The sequence below is a fragment of the Symphalangus syndactylus genome, chromosome 6 (genome assembly GCF_028878055.3).
Source record: "Symphalangus syndactylus isolate Jambi chromosome 6, NHGRI_mSymSyn1-v2.1_pri, whole genome shotgun sequence".
Taxonomy (NCBI): Eukaryota; Metazoa; Chordata; class Mammalia; order Primates; family Hylobatidae; genus Symphalangus; species Symphalangus syndactylus.
The window spans coordinates 127420773-127433704 of record NC_072428.2 but is presented as its reverse complement, the minus strand read 5'-3'; the positions used below and the strand labels follow the sequence as shown (position 1 = coordinate 127433704).

The 12932-nt window shown below is 38.5% G+C and overlaps 1 protein-coding gene across 4 annotated transcripts in view; it reads left to right on the top strand.

Annotated features, from left to right (window-relative positions):
* Positions 1 to 12932, top strand: part of DGKI (diacylglycerol kinase iota) — a 503130-nt gene that overhangs the window by 410996 nt on the left and 79202 nt on the right. For all 4 annotated transcript variants that reach the window (XM_063642297.1, XM_055284147.2, XM_055284146.2 and 1 more), the window contains one exon: positions 12052 to 12077. In XM_063642297.1, coding sequence (XP_063498367.1) covers positions 12052 to 12077 — 26 coding nt within the window. The remainder of the gene's footprint in view (positions 1 to 12051; positions 12078 to 12932) is intronic.

Below are 12932 nucleotides of genomic sequence, written 5' to 3'. Positions count from 1 at the left end.
TATTTCACAAGCGAGAAAGTAAAAGGTAAGTGTGGGTGGGTATAGGAAGTTGTAGGCACTGTTGGTGAGCACAGTGGTAGGTAGAGTGGCAAGGAAGAATTGTTTCCCAGGCATTCACCTCCAAAATAAACTGTTAGTCCATTTTCTGCATTCTCCAACTTCCACCAACGCTCTTGTTTTCTCAATGTATCTGCCTTAGGTGAATAATTTGATTAAACAGATCTAGAGTATGAAAGAGTGATCATTTTGAAATATTTTCAAAAAACTACTTGCCTGCGAATCTCAAGTTGCTGGGATGTGGAGCAATAGTCACTTACCATATTCAGCGTGGAGCTGAGGAATGTGAGAGGGATGTCATATTATCACTGGAAATGGTGGTGGTTAGGGAGTTATATCGGGCATGGGACTTCTCTGTGGTACTTCTGGGGCCCTCCGAACCCCCAACTCTAAGAAGATGAGAACAAGAGATATCTCAACACCATGCTAGCACTACTTATTTGGAATTCGGGGAGATAAAGACCACATTCTCGCCCCCCCCCTTTTTTTTTTTAACTTTTCTGGATGATTGTGCCAGGCATCACCCATAAAAACAACAGTCCTCTAACAGTTTTCTCCAATACTCTGTGAGATGCTGGTCTTACTCCATGACTGCCTTAGAATCTCCTTAAAGGTGGGAATGAAATGTTATAAGTTAAGTACCTTCCACAGCTCTTGGAATAGAGTTAAGTACATAGCAGTTCTTAATATCTAACACTGGAGTCATCGAATTATTCTCACAGTCTGTCGAGCCCATTTTAATTTCTTGCTTTCAATATTACTATGATTTATCTGCATTCATTATATTTTTTTCACGGAGCTCCTTGAACTGATCTATAACTGAGAAACTCTCTTGTCCTTAGACACATTAGAGTCAGGAGGAAGCAGACACTGTTTAGATTCTGTTCCCACCCTCTCCTGAGAAGGGTGGGGTGGGAGGAGATGTTGTCGGAAAGCTTCTGGGGTATGTTACAGTTATCTTCAGAGGTGCCAAATCAGCTTCCAACCCCGCCTAGTTTTGTCTTCCATTTTCTAAAACTGGGATCAGAAGTCCTTATTTGGATTTCCTAAAAATAAGTAGCTGTGGCTGAGCCCTTACTCAGTTACCACAGGGAGATATTGCATATCCGGGATCACGAGAGAAGTGAGGTGCCTTGCTTATAAGCCCCACGTGCTAAGACTAAACGTGGCTCTCTTGTGACTTGCCTTCACAATCCAGAGCTCCCTCATGTTTCAACTTATGCTTAAAAAGAAAAAAAAGAAGTCCACATTCACAAAATCCAGATGGATTATGTCTCAACAGAAGCTGTTGCCCAGGGTTCCCAGAGTCACTAGGATAAAGCCGGCAGCTCGGCTTTTTCTAAAGGGTCCTTCCTCCTGGCTCCCTGGGTATGTCTCCATTGGCTAGATTTTAGAATAATGTGCCTTTTCTATTTCTTCACGCTTTTTTTTAGAAAGTGGGCTGGCAACTATATTGCAGAGACTGATTTCTAAAGGCAAGCCGCCCATCCTTTATTGCTTCGCAACTGTGCTGGGTTTAATTATTTCTTTTTTCATTTTGTCTACAGAATGCTAAAATGTGATGGCTACATCGTCAGGATGAATAAGCTTGTGAAGTATTATTTTCTCCAACTTCATCTCTTTATTTTATCTATTTCTTTTCTGTGTCCACTGTCCACTTTTGCCCATTCTTCCTCAGTCTCTCTACTCGTAGATTTCAAACTCCTTTGCCCTCATTTTGTTGCAGTTCTTGAAAGTTAACAGTAGGTGGCAGTAAAATTTTAAACTCGAAAGACATTCAGGCGACTCAGCAAACTGAGGAGGGTATACAGAAAGTATGGAATTGTAAATGCTGAAGGTAAAACTGTTTTTTTTAATTAGTTTTTAAACTTTTTAATTGACTAATTGCATGTATTTATTGTGTACAACATGATTTTTTGAAGTACATATACATTGCTGAATGGCTAAACCTGGCTAATCAATGAATGCATTACATCACACAGTTATTTTTGTGGTGAGGACACTTAATATGCATTCTCTGTGCATTTTTGAAGAATATGTTATATCATCATTAACCAAAGTCACCATGTTGTACAATGGATCTCTTGAACTTAGTCTGCTGAACTGTAATTGTATGGCCTTTGACCAATATCTCCCCAACCTCAACAGTGCTATTTTCTAAAAGACAAATATATCTAAATATAGGAATCTGTTTAAAAAAAAAACAAGATATTTCAAGCACAGCTCACATGGGGGTCATCAAGGCATATATTTGGGTAGGCGAGTCTTAAAGACTGGGAAATTATGATAATAAAGGGAATTGGTAGAAATTTGTATCAAATGAGGAACTCACCAAGCAGCCTTTATTATTTACATGCTGGAAATTATTTCCTTCCCTCCACACAAATGCTCATCTCTGTCTTCTTCCATTTTGCTCTTTCTGCACCCCTTCCCTCTGTTGGTCGTGAATGTTACCTTTGAGGCTGCTTGGCATTCCCTGAATGGGTTTGTGACCACTTGAATAGAGAATGTGTTTGTCTTTCTCTCATTTCAATGCCACTCTGTGTGTTTGCTGTAACTTTCATCTCTCACTCTCATTCTCGCCTGCTCTCTTTTACTGTATGTGCTTTGTTCACTGTTTTAAGAGAAATATTCATAATTAGAAGGACCAAAAGCAAACAAAAAAAGGATTATGTAGTCGATGGAGATTTGCAGTGCTGTGGGATTTCTGGTCCTATTTTACCTAATTAGAGATGCTTCGGGGCTAGAGTGATAATGGTGAAGATGTCACATAGATCCATGGTCTCGTTCTTTCTCCTTTGGGTCCTCCAAATGATGTCATAGGCCTGGCAAACTAGTTCTCCAGGATAGGCAATGCACCCTTGAGAGCTGCTCAAGGGAAGAAAGCTATTGCCCAGAGATGATAATCTGCAGCCATGCTTTCACAGCACAGTAAATCATACCTTTGCTCACTTGATTTGAATGAAGATTCTTGTCTACCAACAGTTTTAGGAAATAGATGGAATTTGTGTAGCATCACCACTTCACGGTAAAACAGAAGAAAAACAAAGATGATGATTCTGCAGTTGTGATGCAGACCCTTGAAATGTGCCTGGAGAGAATGCCCAACTGGGAAATCAGTTTTCATTTGGGACGACATAGGAGTATAACAGAGGACAAGCATCATGGCTCAAGAAGCAGGGAGGAAAGTCGAGCCTGGGGAATGCTGACCAGGCATGAACATTCTTACATGTTCACCATAGGAAAAAGATGTGAGCACATGATGGGAGGCTGTTCTATCCAGGAAAGGCTGGATTCCACCCAACTGTGACAAAGGTAAATGAGAAAGTCCAGGAAACTCTCAGGGCTGTGGTCAGGAGGGGGGAAAAGAAATACAAGTAAATGACTGAAACGAGAGAGACAGAACATTCAGAGCTGATATAAAGAGCTTCTCTTTCTCTTCCTGAGTAGGATGGATGATCACCTGATGTTTATAGAAAGTGGTCTTTTTGCTGTGGTTCTCATCCCCAAAGCTAGATAGTAAAGAGGAAAGACAGGCATGAAAGGGAAATCGAATGAAATATGCATATAGTGAGTTGTTTTCAGTGTGTGGACATATGTGTGCTGCTTTGTTCCCCAACAAGAACTTCACAATAAGGAGTGGTGTACTTATTTGTAGTGTGCTGTGTAGGGTGTAGAAGGAGCACGATGTCTAGCTTGCCCAGCATTCCCGCTTTGTTTCCTATCGTTACTGCAGGATGGTAACCGGAAAATGAACAGGCCTTGGCTATTTCAGTCAGGCCTGTGAATTGGATGAGTATATCCCACCTCTTCTACTCCATCCACAGTCTGTGGTCCTGGGGAATCCCACTGCTGAGTGTTTTCAGAATATGAATCTATGCTCTTGTGCCTATTTAAACTCCGCTGTCACACCTGTCCTGCATGTTTGTCTTAAGCCCATCTCTATGTGGTGGACCCATCCCTTGGCCAACTCCCTACCAGGTGATGTTTAGCAGCGCTGAGTAGAAGATATATATGTTGGGGACACTGGGAATAGAGATAGACATTCATTTGTAGATGTTTCTTTACAGAAAGTAAGAGTTCCATGTAGATACATCCCCAATATTTATCTAATCTATCCTCTGTTCTTTAGGTAAGACTAATGGATAATCTATTGACATCCTATCTCCAAAGAAGGAAATGATGTAGCCATTCTGAGGAAGGGCCAAGTAGGAAGGCCATGGGTGCTTTTGAGTTAAAGCCATGAGATGGAAAAAAAAAAACAAAAAACAAAATATGCATAGAGTCTAAAAAAAAATAAAAAGAAAGAAAACTGGGCAGTGTTATTCAAACAAAAAGGATATTGTGTTAGGATCAGCTTGTAAGTTTTGATCATTTCATGGAGCTTACCAAGAAAATGCATATATCTAAAACCTATTGTAAAGTATATTATACCAGATATAAAGACTGAAATAGTCATGACACCCATTATTTCATTTCCAGGTTTATTGACTAAAAACGATAAAACATCATAAGAGGTGCAATACTTTATAAAGACCTTTGCCTTCCCAAATATAATACTCATTTGCTTTTATGTATTGCTCTTTGCTGGTAGAAAACTGGGCACATTTTTCAGTGCCCTTAAGCCTTGTAATCGATATACTAGAAAGATAAAAGGCTTTGAAGGAAAATTTTTGGATTGAAGGCAATCTAAAAAAAGTATCTTTGAGTTTCTTAGAGATGCTTGAGTTTAGATAGAGTGCTGTCTATAATGCAGCAGCCACTAGCCAATATGTGCTGAATGTCTTGTTCCCTGATTTGTGATATCTCTATATATTAATCTAATAAAATGATTCATTCCAAGATAGTGTAGCTGTGTTTAGTTGGGTAATTTCATATATTCAGACTGCCATGACAACACCCCTTTCCAGAGAAACAAACTTACTTCTTTGGGAACCTGGAGACTTGTCTGAAGCTGACTGCCTCAACACAGATTTCTGTTTTGTCTTGTTTTGTTTTTTGTTTGTTTGTTTGTTTTTTTGAAGTTTGTGACTTTAAAAATTCAAGGGACTTTTGCTTTTGGATCCACAATATGACTGTGCTGGTTTCAGTATGAAAATATTTTAATTTTTACCAGTTAAATTACATAATATTCTATCTAAAATAGCATTTTGTTTTCCCAGAGCTTCCCTTTTTTTCAAGTTTCTCTGTGTATCCTAGTTTGAAAAGTTGTCTTTATTTTAGAGACAATATGGATATTCTCATAAGTAGGGTTAATATTAGGAAGGGTACTTTCACCAGCAAATATTCAGATCAAGATTCATGGGGCCGGGCGCGGTGGCTCACGCTTGTAATCCCAGCACTTTGGGAGGCCGAGGTGGGCGGATCACGAGGTCAGGAGATCGAGACCACGGTGAAACCCCGTCTCTACTAAAAATACAAAAAATTAGCCGGGCGTGGTGGTGGGCGCCTGTAGTCCCAGCTACTCGGAGAGGCTGAGGCAGGAGAATGGCGTGAACTCGGGAGGCGGAGCTTGCAGTGAGCTGAGATTGCGCCACTGCACTCCTGCCTGGGCGACAGAGCGAGACTCCGTCTCAAAAAAAAAAAAAAAAAAAAAAAAAGATTCATGGAAGAGTAAATTCAAAGTAAAAATATATATATGCATATATATAAAGATATGTATATAATTAAAAATATGTAACTATATATTATTTTAATTTTTGATTTTTTCGAGACAGAGTTTCACTCTTGTCCAGGCAGGAGTGCAATGGTGCAATCTTGGCTTACTGCAACCTCCGCCTCCTGGGTTCAAGTGATTCTCCTGCCTTAGCCTCCAAGTAGCTGGGATTACAGGTGTGTGCCACCATGCCCAGCTAATTTTTGTATTTTTTTTTTAGTAGAGACAGGGTTTCACCATGTTGGCCAGGCTAGTGTCAAACTCCTGATCTCAGGTGATCCGCCCGCCTTGGCCTGCCAAAGTGCTGGGATTACAGGGGTGAGCCAACATGCCCAGGTATTATTCTAGTTCTTTAAAAATAATTTTAAAATTGACATAAAATTATTATGTATTGTATACAACATGATGTTGCAAAGTATATATAACCGTTACTTATGTAGCCAATTAACATGTGCATTACCATACATAGTTATAAATTTTGTTGTGAGAGTACTTAGCATCTACTCTCTTAGCATTTTTTAAGAATGGAGTGTATCATCCTTAACTATAGTCAGCATGCTATACAATAAATCTCCTGAACTTATTCTTCCTAACTGTAACTTTGTCTACTTTGATGAGCATCTCTCCCATCTCCCTCACCCCCAAATGCCCCAGCCTCTGGTAACCTCTGTTCTACTCCCTACTTCTGTGAAATCAACATTTTAGATTCCACATAAGTGAGATCATGCAGTATTTGTCTTTCTCTACCTGGCTTATTTAGCTTAACATAATATCCTTCAGGTTCATTCATGTTATTGCAAATGACAGGATTTCCTTTTTTTATGGCTGACTAGTATTTCATTGTGTATATATACCACATTTTCTTTATCCATTTGTACGTTGATGGACACTTAGGTTGATTCCATATCTTGGCTATTGGTAATTGTGCCGTAATAAATGTGGGAATGCAGCTATCTTTTCAGCATGCTGGTTTCACATTCTTTTAATACTTACTTTTAATATTTACCTTATGATTGTTGAATCATATGGTAGTTCTATTATTGTTTTGTTTTTTGAGGAAACTTCATATTATGTAGGTTGTTTCTTTGCTCTGGTGATTGTTTCCATTGCTGTGTAGAAGCTTTTGAATTTGAGGCAATCCCTTTCTCTATTTTTGCTTTCGTTGCCTGTACTTTTGAGGTCGTGTCCAAAATAATCATTGCCCAGACCGATGTCTTGGAGCTTTTCTGTTTTCTTCTAGCAGTTTCATGGTTTGGGGACTTATATTTTATAAGTATTTAATCCACTTTGAGTTGATTTTTGCACATGGTGTGTGGTAAGAGTCCAATTATATTCTTCTGCGTTTAGATATCTGCTTTTCCCAACACTATTTATTGAAAAGACTGTCCTTTCCTTATTATGTATTCTTGGAGCTTTTGTTGAAAATCTGTTGGCTGTAAACATGTAGATTTATTTTCTGGCTCTCTGTCCCGTTCCATTGTTTTATTTGTCTGTTTTTATGCCAGTGTCGTGCTGATTTGGTTACTATAGCTTTGTAAAATATTTTGAAGTTAGGTAGTGTGATGGCTCCAGCTTTGTTCTTTTGCTCTAGATTGCTTTGGCTATTCAGGGTCTTTTGTGGTTTCATACACATTTTAGGATTGTTTCTACTAATCTGTGAAGAATGTCTTTGGTATTTTGATAGGAATTACATAGAATCTCTAAATTGCTTAAAATATGAATATTTTAGCAATATTAATTATTTTAATTCATGAGAAAGAGATGCCTTTCCATTTATTTGTATCTTTTTCATTTATTTGTATCTTTCCATTTATTTGTATCTCTCTTCCTCCCTCCCTTCCTCCCTCCCTCCCTCCCTTCCTTCCCTCCCTCCCTCCTCCTTCTCTCCCTCCCTTCTTCCTTTCCCCTTCCCTCCCTCCCTCACTCCTTCCCTCCCTCCTTCTCTCCTTCCCTCCATTTCTAAATTACACGAAGATTTATTAATCATTTTTATCTGCTTTATGCCATCATCTTTTTAAGTGTGTTCTTTGCCTATGTTTTGTGTTCTCCTCTGGTATTTTTGCATAGATGTCATGCTGGTTCTTTTCCATTATTACTCGTAATATTTGCATTGGGTGAGTTTTTTTTTTCTTTTTTTGGAGCTTCTGGTTTGGGATGGATAATTGGGCTTAGTGATTTGGTGTGCTGCTCTTAAGTTTGACTTTGTCTATGTTGTCTTCAAACTTTTGCTTAGCAGCACCCTCTTCTAGGTTTGGGTCTGCTTCTGGCTAGCAGAACACCCTGCCTCAAAGTGGAAGGCTTTCTGCCGTAGGTTTTGTTGTGTATAAAGTAGTTTGTATCTCTTTAGCTGACTAAAATCAAAATTATCTATTTCCCTAAAACTTAGCTCTATTTTACTGTACTTGGTAGCTCTTCTTCATGTATGATGGTTTGGGCTTATAAATGTCTAGTTTAATCAAAGAGGGTATTTCCTTTACTGTTTCTCATCCTCCCTGTCATTTTCCATGGGTTTCAAAAAAATTGAAGGACAGAGGAATTTTTTTTTCTGTGTTACTAACATGAAAGTTTTTCAGTCATAGTCTTTTACTTGACCTCTGCCTTTTAATTTGTCTTCTTGTTCGTTTATGGTTCACTCTCCACTGCCTGAGCATTCCAGAATGTGTGACTTCACTGCCTCACAATCTTGCTCCATTTAGCTTAGAAGGTAAATTGCAAGCACTTCATAGGGGCCCCACACGCCATGTATGAAATGGCCCCTGCCACTTGTTTCTCAAGTCCTTGCTTTTGTTACTCCTTTACATTGTAGCAATACTGAGTTACTTGTATATCTGATAGGGTTCTATGCAATTTCATATCTGTACTCCTTTTCACACACCTGTTGCTATTCTGCCTGGAGTTCTTCTCCTTCCTAACTTACCTAATAAGCTCCTCTTTATTCTTCAAAGCCAAGTTCAGATGATTCTTGCTTTTCTAAGCCTTCTTTCACACTTTTCATACTGAATCAATCTCTCTGTCTTCTGTGCAACCTCTTTGCCTCATATATATTTTGATCATTATATATTTTTTACATTATAATCATTTGTTTACGTATTTTTCTTTTTCACTGGATTATGAGTTCCCTGAAATTGTTCTTTGTGTCTCCTTCCCTTGGCACATGGCCTGGTAATAATAGGGTCTCAAGTAATAAATTGAATCAACATGAATGGAGAGAGTCAAACCTGAATAATAATGATTTAGGCTTAATAGGAGAAATATTTTTAAATGCATGGCCTTGAATTTTTGTTTTGTATTATTTTGCTGCATTTAAGCAAAATAAAGTGTAAAAAGTACCAAAATAAATGAAAACAAAGCAGAAACAAATATGAATATTGTGTAGCTAAAGGATCAGGAAAGAAATGAAGAGGACAGCTATAAGAATGCTAGTAATAGTTTACACTGTAAGGGCAGGTGCTTGCTCCAAGATAAAGTATACATGGAGGAAAAATAAACAGTCTGGGATACAACCACATGTCTTTCAGGTGTGGTGAAAAGAATAACCAGGGGGCTTTCCTGCATGCCTTAGTTGTCAGGTTTAAGATAATTATCTGTTTCTGGGATTCAACCTCTGTTGTTAAAATAACTACTTATATTGCTGATTTCAGAATATTTCTTCTCTCCTGAGCTAACTTCTTTCCCCTCCCTCTCTCTCTCTCTCTCTCTCTCTTTCTTTCTTTTTTGAGACAGAGTTTTACTCTTGTCACCCAGGCTGGAGTGCAATGGTGCGGTCTCGGCTCACTGCAACCTCTGCCTCCCGGGTTCAAGTGATTCTCCTGCCTCAGTCTCCTGAGTAGCTGGGATTACAGGCACCTGCCACCATGCCCAGCTACTTTTTGTATTTTCAGTAGAGACGGGGTTTCACCATGTTGGCCAGGCTGGTCTCAAAATCCTGACCTCAGGTGATCCACACGTGAGCTAACTTTTTATGCCGATTTCCAGCAATAATGGATGATGTGCATGTCTCAGTAGTACAATGCAGTAACTTGTTTTAGTGAAAGGTGAAATACTGAGTGAGGATGGAAATACTCCATATGTCTTAAAATTCCACAAAGCCAGGCATATGGGAGACATTCAACATGGAAACTCAACATGACTAATTTTCACAAAACACTCTGAAATTGATATTTTATCCACTGCCTGGACATACTGCAGAATGCATCCCCTTAGGACTCTAACAGGGCCATCTGGAATTTTTCAGATTTAATATCAGGGCTTTGCTTTTGCAGAAAGCCAGCAAAGACCTTGCTTCATAAGCTCTCCACCTGAGACATTCAGTTGTCCTTTGGCATGAATTTTGCTTTGTTCCTGTAGCTCTGTGACAAATTAATTGCAAACAATCCAAGACACATTTTTACTTACTTCTCATCAGCAAACACCAGGAGGAAAGATATATCCTTGTGGCTGACTGTGTTATGACCTAAACACTTGAGGAAATTAGCTCATCTTATTTAAAATATAGGTTCTCTTTTAGATTCAACTTCTAATTTCATTTCACTTCTCATTCAATACTCCCCCCGAACGTTATTTTTTGTAATAATAAAGGCAGAATATGGGTGCCTCTGTTTCTGGGTGCTTTTGATGTCCTTTGGCTCTGAGAGTGTCCACATTATAACCAATTGGAGCTTCAGGCACTTCAAGTCTCTAGGACTTTCCTTGCAGCTGGCCTAGGAGCAGGCAAACTTGTCATAAAGGTGGTTTGACAGTAACATGATGACTTTTTGGGAAGCTCCAGAATGTGTCAGTCTGAATATCAGTGTGACAGAACTGAGATTAATTCAACTCAACACATTTTAATTAAGGGCTCATTTGTTCTAAATAAGATACAGCCTTAGTTTTCAAGGGGGTTACAACCCGGTGAGAAAGGCTGGTATGTGGATGATAAAAAATAAGGGAATCCAATGGGAGGATGAATCAGCCCTACCCAGGGAGGCCAAGTAGTGTTTCTCGGGCAGCGTTGACTTAGGGATTGTGGCAGGTTTCTGCTCACCACTCCCCATGTCCGTCTCCCAGAAGCTAATTTTCTTCCCACCAAATCTTGGGACTCTGTAGTTTTCATGAAAAAGTCTACTTTAAGAGATTTGCACAGTTGAAATAAATTGATACTTTGCCACTCATTGAGGTTCAAGGCCTTTTCTCCATTACCACTGTGTCTTTATTCTTTACTGTTCACACATATAATAAACAATAATCTTACTAACCAGTAGATAAAATCATATCAAGCATCCCAAAGTAGCTAAAAATTATTTTCAACCATTTTTGTATCAACTGAATGATTCTTGCCCTGAGGTTTATCTTCATGTCTCATAAATATTAGTTATAGTAATTGGCAGCTTTATTGCCAAACTCCTGAGTTTGTCTTTGGTCATTTCCCTGCTATGGACTTGAGTGAGCCAGTCATTCAGAGAAGATGACTTCTTCAAAATAGGGGAAGTATGTGATGTCTTGCCTTTCCCTTCAAAATTTCAGCAACTCTGAATATAATGTTATATGTCTCTCTCTTTCTCCCCAGAAAAGAATAAGCGTGAGTCAAAGTCATAGTCTTCAAGCTGGAGGTGAATTCATCTCCAAACTTAGGTCTATACTACTCAAAGTATTTCAACTAGTAGTCACCTGAGGGGAAGCAAGCCTTTTAGGGTTGATATGATTTTTCATTTGAGATCTGATTACCATAATTAGAGCAGAACTCACATATAGTTTGCAAAAGTTGTTGATAAAGTTCTGAGGAACCTCAGTGATTGCCTTCTTGCCTCATGCTGTTTCTCCCGGGTTCTGAGACATAATGCAGCAAGTAGAGGGTCAGCTCACTCAAACATCAAATTCCATGAAGAGTGAAAACAAAAACTGGTCATGATAAGGGTGCATGCTATTTCTTGTACCTCTATCTCAATTTATACTGTTCAAGTAGATCTCTTTGTATCTACAGACACCCAATCTAGTGCTTTTTTTATATCCCTGGCTGGAGCCCTGTCCTTGGGCAATACACATTACAGGATTTCATCTGTACTACATTTCTATGAGTTCTCTTTTTTTGTGTGGTAAATCTAGACTTAGCTAAGTTTTTTGCAGTCCTAGGACACCATGCATAGACTGACATTTTAGTAACCTGTAACATCCAACCAATCCAGGTAAGAGTTGGGAATTGTTGATTGAAATATACCATGCAATCAACACATTAATTACACAGTCTACTATATTGACTTTCCATTTAATTCAATTTGAGGGTATAATTACTATGAAATTATTCTTGATTATTGTTATAATTGTCATATAAAATATTGACCATGCTTATTATTTCCTTTTAGGTCACCAGTCTCTTCAGAAGATCACGGTAAGAATCATCTGTCTTATTTATACCAATTCAGGATTGATACTTGACCCCTGGTCTTTGCAGTTCACTGTAAGAGCAAATAATTTTTTAAGCAAATGTCTCTTAAGATGTTGGCTTTGTGGTTTTTGAATGTAAGATGTCAAACACTTTTAAAAACTTAAATCACCCTAGCTGAATTTGATATCTTTCAAATCTGTTCCAACCTGTCTGGTTGACAAATATTGTGAAGGCTTAATTTATTCTGCCTGATTTCAGTCCCATCAGCAGAAACTTTTTGTGGTTTTGGGCTATTCCTGTAATTTTTATGACTCAGATTTTTATCCTTAAAAATGAGAGTTTATGGTAGATATTCCCTACAGCCCCTTCCAGACTGGACATTGGGATAATCTTCCAATCACTCATTTGCGAAGAGCACTCTAAGTCTGAAAGGAAGGCAAGCAGTCAGTGGTATTTGTTGTTACCCAATTGAGATGAATTGTTTGAATTTTAAGAGACAGCTAATTCACTCAAAAGAGAAAATATCTCATTTTGTTCCATCTCACCTTTGGAGTTGTTCATTTATCCAATCAGTCACAAAACTGTTAAGTGGCTACAATGAGTCAGTTATGCTATATAGTTATGTTTTACAAATATGCTATATGGAACTTTGGTTTGGGGCCCCTTTGTATCTTACCTGGACTTTGGAAATTCTCTCATAATTGGTATCCATACCTCTAGATTTCTTTTCCCTAGTTCACTGTATACTGGGCTAGCACCAAAATGATTGTTCTATAGTAAAAATCTACTCCTATTGCATCTAGAATGAAATCTTTCCAGCCGACCAATAATTGTGTTCAGCTTTTCAATATTGTATTT